At 41.3% G+C, this 16,339-nt stretch overlaps 1 protein-coding gene across 1 annotated transcript in view; it reads right to left on the minus strand.

The window, feature by feature from the left end:
- Positions 1 to 3,530, minus strand: part of LOC123033366 (allantoinase, mitochondrial-like) — a 21,505-nt gene extending 17,975 nt beyond the window's left edge. The window contains exons 1-2 of the mRNA XM_044449974.1: positions 3,350 to 3,530; positions 1,683 to 1,840 (exon numbers count right to left, since the gene is read on the minus strand). Of these exons, the coding sequence (XP_044305909.1) occupies positions 1,683 to 1,840; positions 3,350 to 3,380 (189 nt within the window). The 5' untranslated portion in view covers positions 3,381 to 3,530. The remainder of the gene's footprint in view (positions 1 to 1,682; positions 1,841 to 3,349) is intronic.
- Between the last annotated feature and the right edge of the window lie 12,809 nt (positions 3,531 to 16,339).

The following is a 16,339-nucleotide window of genomic DNA, read 5'->3' on the forward strand; positions in this document are numbered from 1 at the left end:
GGAAGGCTAGTTTTGAAGGATGAAAGATACCTAGCAAATGTAAGTTATGCTCATGATATCCTTCTATGGGGAAGCAGCTAGTCTGGGCCTGCAGAGAACCATGGGGTAAGAATAATCTAAACCTGACTTAAAATTTAGCATCAATAAAGTACAGTAACACCAGAAAACATTTTGGTGGTGATGTGGGGAGGGGTGAAGTCTATATGCACATGAAATATTTCAGGATGTCAGTGCTATCTAATATTGGACTTTTTATATAAAAACAACATTTTAAGGGTATATTTAATCTTAATTTTCAGTCAATCCGTCAGTTTTACCATTGACCTAAATAAAGCTATGTTATCGCACTTTATGGGCAAGTTGTTCCACTTGTCCTATGGATGCTATTCCTTCTCACCAGATAAACATAGAGTACTCTGTTTAGTTCCTTCTCCTATCCTTGAACTAGTTTGTTTCCCTGATTAATTTAGAGTAGTTTTGCCATGCTCTGGTAATCTTCCATGTAGACTGATCTAATGCATTAAATGTGAGGCTGCCTTTAAAGACAGCCAAGAAACTGCAGTTCGTAGAGAACTTAGCTGCTAGCATACAAATGAACCTGTTACTGGGAACACATCTTGTTGTTATTGAAAGAACTCCAGTGGCCCACAGCATGTTTGCAACCTCAGTTTAAGATATTGCTGCTTACCTATAAAGACTTCTATGGCTTGAAACCAAGAATATTGCTACCCACATAAAATATTTGGGACCCAGGCCTATAGGAGAAAAATCTGCATTTGTATCTATATATACAATTTTAAAAATAATTACTAGTACAGCCAACAATTGATTTCTCATCCAAATATTCTTAAATAACAAATTCTTTGACTAATTTGCACCCTGATCATCCCTAACTAATTGATTTTACTTAACTGCCTTGCGGGGTGAGAGGAGCTTTTTTGGGGGTAGGGGTTCTTGCAACATGTAGGAGGGTGAGAGATAACCCTTCCCTCCCCAGCTGAAATATCTCCTGAAAATTGCTCCCGGGATCAATAGACGTTCTTGGTTCTGTGGAATATATCTGGGAAATAGATTTGAAACTGGGAATGGGGGTCTAGGGCTAGCAATATCTCTGTTTGAGACCCAAGTACCCAAAGAAATGCCTAATATTACATCAGCCTTTCTAGTCATCTGCCAGTGCTGTTCTCCAGGCACCCCTGCCATCCAACTTGAGAAAGATGACAACTGGGCAGAGGGCACTTTTTTATTTTTATTTATTTATTAAAACATTTTTATGACGCCCCATTCGCCGAAGCCTCGGGGCGGCTTACAACAATAAGTTAGATCATCATAAGTAAAAATTAAAATATATACATTAAAATAAAATACAATTATACAATATGAAATAAGCCGCCCTGGCCAGATAAAATTCAATAATATTAACATTTAAAATGCTGCTTAAACACTTCTAATGTTGGCATCCTCACTTTGGAATTCTTTCCCTACAAAGGCTCACCCATGACCTATTCTGCTATTTCTTCAGCAGGTCAAATCCCTTGTATTCTCCAGGCTGTTAAAAATGCATCTATGTCCATTTTTAATGCTTCCATTAACTTTTTCCCCAGTTTTATTTTTAAGCCCTCCTGGTAACTTGATGTTGAAAGGAAGTATAAGAATCCATTAATCAATCAGTAAGTCCATACCTTTTCTCCACTGGGTCTGGTCCAGTTTCTCTTTGGCACGATATCAACTATCTTGCCATTGCTGATGACAATCTCTGCAGGGCCAACAGAATTATCCAGCACCACTCTGTTGCTTCTCACAGCCATGATCTCTGAATCCTCATCCACTTTGACACGCCCTTAATTGAAATTAATAAAGAAGTGCTCAGAAAAAATGTTCCTGAACTTTTGAATCACCTCCAATTTCATGGTTTCTATTGCATGCCTATAGTGAGATACCATCAATGCTGTGCACTCTCTTGACTTGCCATTGCATTTCCTGCAAGTTTGTAACCATGTTATGGCTATCCAGTTGAAATGAATTAGAATTCATTGAATCTGAGCTAATATCATCAAGTTCCAGAAGTGAGACAGATCACAAGAAAGCTGAACATTTATGGATGTTATTGTTACATGCTGACTTATGGAGATCCTATGAATGGGTACCCTCCGGAATGTCATGTCCTCAATAGCCCTGCTCAGCTACTCAGCTACAAGGCAGCGGCTTCCCTTATGGAACCAATCTGTCTCATTGTTAGTCTTCCTCTTCTTCTTCTTCTTCTTCTTCTTCTTCTTCAGTCTTCAACTTTCTCTTGCATGTTTGTCTTCTCCAGTGAGCCTTGCCATCTCATGATGTGCCCAAGATACAACAATATGAAATATAGGTATGAAATATACATAGGGGAATCAATTAAAACAGCTCCTATTTGAAAAAATATGTGTTATATTACTGACAGTAGAGGAGTGGAATCTTACCTGCCTCCCATACCATGATCAATAGTGACCATCTCTGTCCCACACGATGTTTCCTTTTCCTTCTTTTTACCCTTCCTTTGTGTTTGATTCTAAGCTGTTCCAGAATTATTTTGGGTGCTTTCCTACAGAATCCTCCTAGTACTACCAAACAAAGAGCATTGCACACTTCCATTGTTTCCTCCTTACTAGATTGTTTTTACAATAAGAAAAAAGACTGGAAGAGAAGTGGGAAAATATAGGATGGTTATAAGTTGAATCTGTTAAAGTCTGTTAAATATTAGGAGGGTGAGTACCCGGAGGAGGGCTTTCTCTGTGGTGGCGTCCCATCTATGGAATGCGCTCCCCAGAGAGGTCCGCCTGGCACCGTCGTTATTTGTTTTTTGACGCCAGGCTAAGACCTTTTTATTTAAAACTTATTTTAATTGTTAAATTATTTGTATTTATCGGATTTTAAATTTTTAGCTGAGATGCACCGGAGGTTTTTAAATAATTTTTTTATTGTTATATTGTTATTTATTTATGTATTTTGTTTCTGTTGTGAGCCGCCCCGAGGCTTCGTTGCGATGGGGGCGGCATAAAAATGTTTGAAATAAATAAATAAATAAGTCTCCCTGGCTGCTGTATGAAGTTCCATGTTGGAGGCAGAGTGTTTACAGGAGAAAAGTCTTGTCTAGGAACACCCTTAGTCTATGCTTTTATTATAATAATATTCTGAACACAGGACAGAGGGTCAGTCATGCTAACATTGGACATGGTCTATGAAAATAATATACCAAACCTTCTCCCAGACTGATAATCTCCTTCCTTCCTTTCATAAGCCAAATGGGACCTTCAGTCCAGAGCTTTTTATCAGATTATGCTAAGCTTCCTCTATCCAATAGCCCCTCACTCACCTGCTGGGGTGGTACTGCTTTTCCGGGACATGTTAGGCTGCTGAGAATCAAACCCCTTGACTATTGCCTTTTGCTACTCAGAGAGGTGTTTCTTCTTGCTTCCGATGCACATGTACATCAAATGTTACAAGACCAAAAAAGATTCTGAATTACAGAGTAAACTGCTGTGTTCTTGACTAAAAGCCTGTCTACAAACTGTATGAATAAAGCAAGCAAACAAATAAAACCTTGGAGGTTAGTGATTGCATTGCTGGAGTTAATCATTAATAATCTGGCCTTTGGCAAACAAAAAGTTATCTTCCTTTCATAAGCAATCACACAGATACCACCAAAAAATCAGTGGAAAAAGGTTCTATGAACTGCTTCTCATACGCATAGTTTAAAATATCTTAAGTGCTGTTGCGATGTCATCAGAGGATTGCATATAAAAGAAAGAGAGGTTCATACAAAGAAATGCTCTGAAACACAAAAGTGCTCTTTTCATTCCAAATAAAAACGATACTCTGTGGCATGCCAGACTTTCAATTTTTATTTTAAGAATAAGGAATAAAATGAAAAACAAGAGGGGCCTTTTGGTGTCAAGAAAGGTGTCCATGGGCATATTGGTGCCTGTGGGCACCATGACAGAGATCCTAGTTGCACTACCCATTATTCTAGATGTAGAATTGTGCCAGTGAATCCAACTCCTTCTGAAAGCTATTAGGATTCCAAGCAAGGAAACATTAGGAACTCTGCCTATTACCTAACATTTCTGTATCCGCTACACCTTTTCTAATAGGAGAAATTTCTGGGGGAAAAGCTCTGACGGTTCCACCAATATTTGTGCTGGACCAAAAGTTAGCTAGCGCTACTGCTGGTGATTTTCTTCCATCACCATTGCTGCCTGATTATATGAGCTGGTGACTGTGCTGAGGGACTTCTCTGCATGAGACTCTTAACCCATTTTAACCCACCACTTTACTGAGGGTTCTGCTGCCAAGTTCTTTGTGGGCTTAAGATCAGCTTTTTTGCAAGTTCCCTCCCCTGCAAGGTTTTCCTTCTTTGCCTTTCTATATGTTTCATTGCCCAAGCATAAGCAGAATTATGAAAATGCATGCTGATTTTGTGTTTTTTATAGCATGTTAGCCCTTTAAAAGCTCATTATAGGTTTTTTTTTTTTTTTTTTTTGTAAAGCCACATAAATGCTCATGGGAGAAGCCCTGGAGGGTGATGAGTAAAGTACTCATAGATTACCAAAGGGGGCAGAATCATGACAACAAATTAATGCTTCTTGAAAGGAGGGCCTCAGACAACATACAAACCCATACTCAAGGGTTGAGTTTTGAAAGAGTGTGGGTTATCATGGCACCATGGATTGTTGTTGAAATGTGAATTAGCACATTGGCTGAACCCAAGATAATGAAACAGTAAATCACACCCTGTTCACAACCCAACAACAACCCATGGGTTCTCTTCACAGATTGTATGTGGTTAACAAGCATTAGCTTGTTCGCACAGCTGGGTCCAGACAACAAAATATCCCATCTTTCAACATTTTAACAACAAGCCACAATTCAACAACAATTCCATAGTCAAGTTAATTGTGTTGTTGGAACCTAGTCATTGCTGCCTTGGTGGCTTCTGGATATCAGGACATATGTAGAGCCTAAGCATGATAGAGCTACCTTTTATTAGAGGGTGTCAGGACTAGGGCCTGAGTGATCCTGCACGTGCTGTAGAACCAGGAACACCTTTGCAGGTGCTTGCAGGGAACAGCTGAGGAGCAATTATGCAGTGCAGCTGGAGGCCCTGGAGACCAGCATAAAAGGCCTCACAGCATTCCTGCTATTTGCTATAGCAACCCAAGTGGTTTTGTGACTCTTTTCTGCTCTGGACCATATGGCCTGGTTCCTGCCTATATCTGCTGTTGTCCTTGTCTCTTGTTTGGCTGTGTTTCCCAGGTACTTTCATCCATCTTCCTTGACTTTGCCTTGCTCTTTAAATCTGACCGCCTTAATGGAACTTGATTCTTGGACTGTGTGTTATTAGACTGGCTGCTTGTCTGAAGGTTATCATTTCCTTGGCTTTGATCTAGGACTATTAAACAAATGTGTTTCTAGCATCTTCCAGTGACCTTCCTTGGAAACAGTTTCAGGTGGCATTCTGGGTGGTGGGAATGGGAAGAGATGAATTCCATCATAACATGAAGCATCACAGTGGTGCCTCAGTCTCCTTTCCTGTTGTTGCAATGTGTGACACTTAGATGGCCAAAATTGGTTGCCTAAGCGTGTTGCAGGCTGTGAGGTCTTCCACGCTAGGGGCATTCAGGAAGAAAATAGTCATCTGAGAAGGGTGGTGTAACTGGTGTCCAGTGCCAGCAGGAAGTTGGATTGGATGGACTTCTTGGCCCCTTCCACCCCTATTATTCTATGATTCGGGGCAGGAGTTGCATAGAATGTCCATAACTGTCAAGTTTGTAGGTCATCCATCCTGCTTATAACACTTGTAGTTGGAGCATCACTGGCATCCAGAGTGGATTACATCCTAAATGTCTGATCTGCCACCATTAAAAGCAACACATTTGAAATGATCTTAGGTAATATGAGGTGCATAGAGACTGCTGCCTTTTAGAGGACAGGCTATAAATGTGTATTTCTTCTTCTTGCCTGGTTTCTCCCACAGCTTCACAACATTTCTGAACACTGTTTTAATATTGTTTGATTTGACCTTTCTACACCTCAGGCAAACTGTCCACCTCAAATTATTTTTCTTAAAACATTAAACCAATGCTAATGTTTATTTACCAGTCACCACACTCAGTTCTACAGCATAAAATACTGTTCTGGGTGGATGGTGAATTTGTGAGATCACAAGCCTTACCCAAAAGATTGCAGTGCACAGTCAACTCTTCAATCCATTTTCACTCTGTTTCCCCCCAAAGCTCAGTCCTAAGAAGAGCATGATCAAAGCACTTTCACATTTTTTATATCACTTGATGGACATGTATGCTCAAAAGTCTCTTCTTTGTATTTTGACCTGATTTTTTTATTAACTTCTTTTGTAAATTGAATTGCATCAAAAGAAAAATATAAAGTAAAATAAAATGTTAGGTTTCTTAGGTTAAATTTGGATAGATTTTATTTACGATTTAAACAAATGCAAGGTATACCCCTTTATTTTAGATAAAGCAAAATAATCTATCAATAACCACAGTTATTCATAGTTTTCAACAAAAGCAGACCATAAATATGTGTTTATCCATTTGTAAGCTGTCCCTTAAAGACCACCCATTCAAAACATGAGAGCTTTAAGTCCTCAATCCACTGAATTATTGGAGGCAGACATTTGCCCTTCCAAACGTTAAACTGTCAAAAGCGTACAAAAAATCCATTTATGATGAGGTTGTGCAAGTCCCAAGGAGTAGGTAGGCATTGAAGATGAATGTGTACATCGGTAGTTACTAAAGAGTTTTCCAGCACAAAGTTTATCCTTATTGCCTCACAAAAAGAGGTAGCTGTTCAGTATTGTCAAAATATATAGATAAATTATGCGATGGGGCGGCATATAAGTTGTTTAAATAAAATAAAATAAAATAAAATAAAATAAAATAAAAAAAAGCAGCATTAGGAACACAGTTAAAACACAATCTTATGGTCTCGCAAGTCCCACCATCACCCAGAAATCCACAGAATTTCTGAGGGGCTAAACATTGAGCTCCTCTAATCTCGGTATTTTGACTCCAAGGCTGAACCCACACCCTGCTCAGCCAGCCACATGGAATGAACAGTTCCAGCTATCACCCCTCAGAGGGAAGGGAAATGGTGTTCTGGGGTGGGGAAGGGGAAAAAACTGGGGCTGCAGAGCTCCCCACTCCTCTCTGACCTTAAATCTAGATTCCTGGAAATCATCATCTAGATAAAATTCAGGATTCCACTGGACTGTTAATGAACATCCAGTGCAAGGAATGCGGTGTGGCAATCAAGATTGTTGCTTCAAACTTAGAAGCATCTGTTGCAAAGGCAATAGAATTCCACATGTAGGCAACCCATTATCAGAAAAAGACCTCAAGGGACTATGTTCACATTGTAAGGTTGCAAACATGAAGTCACACGCATCATCATGCATTTGAACTTTCATGTACAGGATTTCAGAAATCATTGCAACTGCAATGTAAGATAGCCCAGTGTTGTTTATACTTGCACTGCAGAGGGCATGGCCTCTATGTGGGATGGAGGCTGCATCTTGTATACTTTTTAACCTCTACAAGTGTAAAAAAATCAACCAGTGTGGATAGAAGCCTGTCTTGATAAAGGCAGCATCCTTGTAAAATTGTTACTCTTAAAGGCTGCCTAAAAACAGTAAGCAACAATTCATGGGGAGCACTTTTTACGGTTTTTATGTGCTTGTATCTCATGTTTCATTCCTCATATTCTCAGGGTAGCAATTATAAGAACCAAAATGGAAGATGAATTTAAAAAAAAAAATTAAAATAAGCCAAAAACAGCAACTTTAATAAAACAGATAAAACCGTGACTGAGCTAAACAATTTAAGTTTAAAAGTCAAGGAAAATAAGACATTATCTCACTTGTTGCTAAAATGATATCAATGTAGGTAACAAATAGACTTCTCTAGAGACAGCATTCCATAAAAGGGGCACCATCATTGATAAAATCCCCTTTCTGGTAGCTACCCATTACAAGATGAAGGCAAAGGATTTTCTACCTGCAGAGCCTGATTTAATCTCACAAATAGTTATTGTTTACAAAATGTTTGAAATCACACCATCTTTCAGTGACACACAGCAGATTTGGAAAAGAGAAGGCTGATGTTTTCAGAAGAGATTTTCAGTTTATCAGCAGAAATGGCTGGCTCTTTGTCAAGCTAAGTTCTAGAATTCAGGAGCTCTGAATGACAGAACAGCATCTGGAGGAAGAAAGATCTTGAAAACACTGCTTGAAGAAGAGATCAACTCTTGGTTTACAAGGAGCTCCAAATTCCTTAGATGACCACAGCTGCAGCCATTTTCTTAAAAGATTCTATATTGTGTAGGTTTGCAGAATCACAAAACTTGGAGTGAATGCACAGGGTACTTTGAGGAACATTTAAGGGAAACATGAAGAATATGAATGTGATTCTCTCTTTCAGAAGGGGAATTGCTGTGAACCCTATTGAATCATGGAGAAGCCTGACAATAAACTATACCAGTAAAATGGACGAATTTGCTTGAACCTTGCTCCTTTGTCGGAGCTGCCACTTCTCTTCCACAAGCAAAACATTTTATTCAGATGACAAATCATTCCTGTTTCAACCTGTTAGATGAGGTAACATTCATATATGCAGTTTGTGGGTGATTCTGGACTTAGTTCTACACTAAAATGCTCTGGTGGTATCCGTAGTCAGGAATGCCTTTGCCCAGCTTCAGGCAGATCCATGTCTTTTATGCCTCTCTTTTACCTTCTGTGCCAGCTGTTGTTGTTGTGTCATGTGTGTGCTGTATTTTTGTTCCTATCCACAACTGAGGTTTGTGCACAGGACTGCAGCCAATTCAGTTGAGAGGAAGTTTGTTAAGGTCACTGGAAAAGTTGTTCAACCCACAAATTCTGAAATCCAAGGATTTCAAATTAATCTTCCAGGCAGACTAGTGTGGCTGATCACTCATTTCAGTGGAAATGCAAGATTGTTGTGACCTGCTCAGAAGTTTGGTATGACAGTAGCAATAACTCCCCATGGAATACTCTGGACAATTTATTTTGTAAAAGTGTATTGGGCCAATTGTTTCGGGGATAAATGTGTGAGGTCATAGAAGCTAGACACTTCCAAGCAGAGCTATTAGGGTGCTGGACAGGGATGCAAGAGCCAATACGCTCCCTGAACAACTTTGTGGTCAGTCCCTAACTCCTAGCCTATCCTACTCCACAGGATCATTGTGAGGATAAATGGAGAGTGGAAGGTATATAGTGGAAGGTATGTCATGTTGAGCTCCTTAAGAGAAAGGTGGGACATAAATATAACATACCAACACATACATACAATTATGTATGTTGAAGTTTTCTCATTTCTAACCAGGATTCTGATGAGTTCAGTGCCTACTTTTAGAAACATTAGAAATGGAACGATTAAAAAGAAGGTTTTTGTATATCATAAAAAAGCAAGATAGCATAAAATTTCTCTCTCATTTGTTTTTGAGAAAGACAACACACAAGCTCATTAGAAAAGGATAAATGAGTAGTAGAGTGTGTCCAAGAAGTGCCCTGTATGCTGCTTTCAACATCTGCTAGCTAGGAGACTTGTACGTAAGCTTCTTTTCTTACTGGTGTAAATGAATATTTCCATCTGGCAGGAATGTCAACATTCTAACTAGCAAATGTCAGCCAGAATAAAAGTGGAAATAAAGCCACAAGATACTGGGCTTGACCTCTTTTGCTCTAGCTATAAAATGTGACATTCCAGCTATTGTCAATGGAGTTAACTAAGCAGTTAAGTCATTTCTGTAGCAATGACAAAAAGTGGATTAACCTTTCACAGATGTTGAAGCGAAAACAAGCAAACATAAACACATAGGATCAATCCTCACTGAAAGGAATCGGGAGAAATGCCTGGGGGCATTTGGAGATGGCAGGTTGGACAAGCAAGCAGAATGGAAAGTGAGTGCTCTGAAATGATGGAATGAAGAATTTGAGGAATAAAGTAACAAAATAAAGTTACTAATATACAACTTGATGCTGGGATGGGCACAGGATCCTGCTCTTTCTTGGAATCAGCAAGACAATTTATGAATAACACTGTTTTCCCCAATCAGGTAGGTCCTGTGTGTAACAAGTGGCACTACCTTTTCATTACCTTTCACTACTGTCATAAAAGTGAGTTTCTGCACATAGGAAGAAGCAAACTGAGGGTAAGGGAGTATTATATTGCCATTGTGTCCCAATTATCAGAATGGTACTAGCATTTTTCTAGGGTTTTGGTTTCCTTTATCAAGCTCACTGGAGACTTGTGGATGCTTTATGATCTATGAACTATTTAGACACATACAGGGGAGGTTCAACGCATCAACAGTCCAACAGATACTGCTGCCCTACTAGATTTTTCAGGGCACTACCTTAGAAAGAGCACTGCTTTTCTCTCTGACTCTAGACTAATTGTATCTGAGTCTTTTTCACTCCCATCTCCATCTCATTGTAGCTGTTGACTTTGTTTCCTTTACACAGGCCAAATTTGATTGGAAATTGGGAGGTAATTCCCTTCCCAATGGGTTGTTTCTTTTGGAAGAGTTTGGCTAATATGCTTCCAGAAGACTTTCATTGCACCGTTGTCCTGTGTCATTCATGAAACTGGAGGTAGGCAATTGTCCTTGTCTTCACTTGTGAGACCTTCCTGTGCTTTCTCAGAACTATCTTTATTACAGAAAATGCATTAATGAGAAAAGCCCTCAATTATTGCACAATGCCTTCTAATTAGTTGCACCTGAATTCTGTCTGGAAACATCCCTAGAGTAGAGAGCAATCTCCTTAAGAAAAGGAAAGATACCCGACTATTTTGCCAGAGCAAATAAGGTAGTCTGTGGCAGTCCAACAGCTTTTATTAACACCCTTCTGATTAAACTTCAGCTGTACAATTGAGAATAACAGAACGATGGCTAGTGATCCCTTAGAGGGCATACAAACTAATTCCAAATTTCAGTACAGTGCAAACCAGAAACTCTAAATGAATGGTGCAATAAGATTATTTGTGTACAACATATGAATACTGCTGTTAAATTATATTCAAAGTGGTCTACAATTAAAATATCCACAAATTATATATCTAAATCATAGACAAACAGAAAAACTGTATTTAAAATAAGGGCTGCCCATTTGAACTATGGCACTTTGACAAATGAGAATCTTATACAAATCTAGTTTCTTTAATTTCCTCCTTTGTAGGAGCTGCACAAATTGATGTCCCAAGTCTGTCCTTTTAGGAGTACATTTGCAATGGCCTGGATGCAGCGCCATTGATCTTACTCTGCTTTCAACCCCAAATGAGTCACAACTAGATGTGACATTCAAGAGATTGTTGACATCAAGAAATCCTAACATGAAGAAATAGCAGCGCACACACAATTGATACCATAAATATGGGGTTGATTCAATTCCATCCCCAAAATTTGAACCCACACAAAAATATAGATTCTTAACATTCAACACAAATGACAGAAAACTAATGCACATTAATAATTTGTTAACTTCTTAGTAAACCAACTACATTGTTCAGCGTATGATTCTTTGGTCAGTTTTGGCTGTTTCTGCCATGGTCTTAAGCTCAGGTTCACAGTTCGTTGTGTGTGGGGGGGCGGGGGAAGTGATGGTAGTAGAAGAAAGCAATTTGGAATTTCAAGCACCAAAAGCATTGATTAGGAAAGCAAGGGCCAGGAATGAGTCAGATCTCCACCTTCTCTTGTTACGGTAGAGCAAGTGCAGGGATGTGGTTGGCATGGACCCCGTCTCCGTCTTGCTTGGATGCTTTGAGGATTCATGCACAAGGTGGGCGGGGAAACCTTGTGCACGAGCCGGGTCACAGGAGCGTCGCTTGCCCGCCCGCCCGCGCCCGCTCCTTTTCCTGGGACGACGCAACGCGGTTCCGCAGTGAGGGGGGGCGCGGGTTTCTCGAGCCGGGAGACCAGGCGGTGCCCCGCCCTCTCAGGCGGCGGCATCGACAGTGACAGGAGGCCCAGCCCCAGCCAAGCCCCGCCTGCCTGGCGGCTGCGGTCAACAAGCTGATCGGGAGCGTCAGCCAATCCGCGGACGGGCAGGGCTGAGGGGCGGGGCGCGCAGTGAACCTGCAGGAATCGAGCATCCCCGGAGAGCGCAGCATCAGCACCACAGCCCAGCCAAGGCAGCTGGACGCGTCTCTTCATCCCGTCAGGCTGGCAGAAGCCGCAGCCTCGCCAATGCCAGCCTCTCCCTACCCAGGGCGGACTGCGGAGAGCCTTTGATCCCGCAAGAGGTGAGTTTTTCCTTGTCCTGTAGCACTCCTCCAGAGCTGCAACCGCCTCGTCCTTTCTCTCCCTTCGTTCTGCCTTCCCTCTTGCAGCGCCGTCTCCCTTAATGGCCCGTATCTGCGGGAGAGGCCTTGGGGGGAGCATCGCTCACGGATCCTATTCACTCGGTACTGCATTGAATGCAGATGGTAGTGGCGCATCCTCCCTCCCTCCCCTCGTGGCTGGCTAGGTTTCAAGAAAGGACAATGGACCAGTTTCCAGGCGATGCTGCCTTTGACTCATTCGAGAAACAATCATGGGTGTGTGTGCCTTTACAGTCATGGGCCCCTGCGTCTTGCAACTGTTTGCTGCCCCTTGGATATGTCACCTGAAGCTCCTAACAGGAAGATTTAAAAGGCAACACAAATCTGATCCTGTATTTTGCTTTCAACTGGAATGCTTAGGATAAGGCATAGGGTGTGTGCGTGTGATGTCATGGCCAGTCATGGTAGTAGGGTAAAGGACAGTCAGACTGGAAAATGGTGCTGGTGTTGGAAGGAGATGAGGGACCACCCTTGGGAAAGGAAATATCTTGTTGCCTATTGTATGCTGCTTGGATCCCAAGGTGATTCCCTTGCCCCAAGGCTTTCTTTAATCTCAGAGAGAAATCACTCACTGGCAGGGCCTTTCTTGTGATATGTGTTTCAGTTGCTATGTTTTCATTACTTGCTTATATTCCATCACAGAGAGGGGACATTCCCTTTCTCTTTGGGCAGCAGATCTCTGCTGCTGTGTGAGGAGGAGAGAGCCTCTTATTGTCACTGGCAGTTCTGTAAGCTTCTGAAAGACATCTAGCCAGAAGCCAAATGCATTGGTAACAAACACCACCCCACCCCACCCCACATGTCCCTGCGCTAATGGCTGTGATACAGGGCTATGGAGAGAATGCAGAGTCATGGGGACTGAATCTGCCAAATGAATCCATAATCCTGTCATAATGCCCCATAATTTACAGTTCTTAGCTTTAACCCAAGCCTGGCTCCTTTTATTTAAATAGTACTTGACAAAGCAGGAAAGAGAGGGGGATGCATTCAAGATGTCTGCCTTGGTAGTAGTAGATCTATCTCACTCTTCGTTTGCCTGTGGAAGGCCTTCTAGACATTTCTTGGCTTCCGTTTCTTTATGGGTATGCTGGGGGCCCTGGCAAAATCTTCCAAGATATTGTAGAGGAAACTTGTGGAGTGCATCTTTTAAAAAATGCTGTCTCATATAATAAAGGTGGAACAATATTGGCAGGAGTTAAACAAAGGTGCATGTGTTATCTGACACATTTGAAGGGAAAGCAGCTGTTGGGTTAGGGAAAAGTCTTCAGATCACATTAAAAAAAGACTGTTCTGATGTGGGTGGAGGACCTGGTGGGATGTCAGCCATTTTACAGGGTTTACAGCCTAGACTGCTGTAGTAACAGCATTGCTGATTATACACTGGCACTGTAGCTTCCAAGGTCCTACTGTGTCCTGATTGGAATTGTCAATTTATATAATATCTAAATCATGTTAATTTTTTATAACAAAAAAAGTTGATGGCACCATAAGACTGACTTTTAAGGAGCTATTTATTATGAAATGGCATATACTGTTTATGCGTTTGTGAAGCAGAAAGAGGAACGCCTAAGTTACTGGCGTTAGCTCCATGGTTAAATCTAGCACCCAGCTTGATAGTCGAAAGGTTCTTTCTCAGCTGTTTGACAAGGCCTAGCAGACTGGAACTATAATGCTTGATGTGACAGCATCTTGCATCCAGCTAGAAATCGATGCAGCTTCCTGAACGTTTTGGAAAAGACAAAAGGAAGTAGAGATGTATCAGAAGTAATGCTCTGGGTGCTGTTTGTGCTGCGGCCTGCCAGGAAGTCACTCAAGGCCATCTTAGGAAGAGCATGACTGCAACATGGCTGAATATAATGACTCGTGCTAGTGTGCCATCCACACCATGAGGCATGTCCCCTGTGAAACATACTGGAAAAGGGGAATACTTTGCACTGCAGGAATATTAATTCATGATTAGAAACAAGTAAATACCATTATTTTCTATACTATCTTGTACATACCATAGTCACAGAGATCCAGCTATTGAATGATACAGGACATAAATAAGCTCAGCCCTCCGTGTAGGTGATTATGAACACCTCCATCAAAAATATGTGGTTTTGGGAATGCTAGTTCCTTTCCACTGTCAGATGATGGGATGCAGGGTTGTAAACGCCATGCAATATATACAAAGTGAGCTGGTTCACACACTCAAACAAGCCACTGTGACTTAGGGTGGCCTGTTTAACTGGTAGTGTGTGCCAGCATGTGCTGGGCACCATCAGCCTGATTACCCACCTGACTACAGCTTGCCTTGTTGTCTGGAACAGGGCAGCATGGCTTATTTGAGGAGGGCTATTTGAGGGCTTGTTTTGATTGTGCGAACCATACCAGTGGTCTGCATATTTTATCCTGTGTTAAACTTGACTGTCTTTGTATGCTTTTGCTTGTTGAATGAGTCTGTGACTGCATATTAACATTCACTGATACATAACAAGGGAATGGGAGAGCTTGCAGACCATCTAGGTTTCCACATCTTGTAAGTGTTGGATAATAGCCTATGCTTGCTTCTATAAAGTAATAGGACATATGCTCTCAATGCACATAAGTCTCCAAATCAAAAGGTTTACATGCATCCTATACTAGGAACAAGGTGTGGTGGTGATTTCTGCCACTGCTGTGCCACATACTGGGTATTTTCTCTAGCTTGCTGGTTTTGGCTGTCTAGATAAAGCACCAGGAGTAGGGAAGAAGGAGGCTTGGATGCTGATAGGAGCCAGCATACATTCTTGGCCCCAGTCTCTAACTTAACCCCCAGCATGCCCCACCTTTCCCATCCAAGGCCTACTTGTGAGCCAGTATGGTTCTTTCATACCGACCACGAATGGGGTGGCTCAGCCTTTGGAGTTCCACCTCCAACATTTCAGGATCTTGGAGATGAGGCTCTGAATAATCCTATGGCCTCCCAGATGTTGTTGGGAGGCCATAGGTTTGTGCCTTTTGCAGGTGGGAGGTTGCTGCTTCAACTCTTCTGACTTCAACTGAATTAATAGGGACAAAGTCACATGCTTTTGAGCAGAGGTTTGCTTTTTTTTTTTTTTTTTAGTTTTCTGGATGATGCAAGTATCAGCTCATCTGCATCAGCCTTTTGACAAAGCTTACTGAATACAGATTTTTGTTCATTTGTTAAGGTAGCTGCTTAACTTATACATCTATTCTTGCAAATATAGGTAATGAGGATTTAATTATCAAAGTTCAGACCACTTACATTCCCCTTTTGGACTGAAATGCAGATCATGTTCTTAACTCCAGTTTGATGCAGTGACTCTGGTTAGGATAAACCTAGTGCTCTAAATATTTTACAATTTCTCAACTCTTAGGGAAGGACAAAAGTCACTACCAAAACCTTGGGAGGGAGGAATAAGCACTAGCAATTAGCCCATGCAATCCTCAAGTTCAGGAATGGGCTTCCATAGGAGGTGATTGAAGCCCTATTGGTGAGGGTGTTCAAGGATAGGCTGGACATGCACATGGTAGTCATGTTGTGAGCGGAGCCAGTCAGAGACGGAGGGTCAGACTAGATGGCCCAGGAGGTCCCTTCTGACTTGCTATGTGTTTTTAACTGTATTCCAACAAGGAAGACTGTATGGATTATAGAATTTCTAGATTTCATTTCTACAATTGTGATTATATATTTTCATTGTGTCTTACGAGTTCTTGACTCTGTTGTCCACAAGTTGGCTTTGTCCTTTCCATGAAAACCTTTAATATTTCATTTGAATTAGATACACAGATGCTATAATTAAGAGTCATTTCAGAGGTAAAGGAAGGGCAAGCAACAGTGAAGATGTCAATTGCTGCCAAGCCAGTGGTCCATCCAAACTAATTTTATCTGGCTAGCAACAAATCTCCAGTTGGAAAACTCTTTCCCAGTTCTGTGAAACTATATCTGACCTTCAGGTTGT

This window comes from Varanus komodoensis, unplaced genomic scaffold, assembly GCF_004798865.1.
Source record: "Varanus komodoensis strain SLA01 unplaced genomic scaffold, ASM479886v1 scaffold1, whole genome shotgun sequence".
NCBI classification, from domain to species: domain Eukaryota; kingdom Metazoa; phylum Chordata; class Lepidosauria; order Squamata; family Varanidae; genus Varanus; species Varanus komodoensis.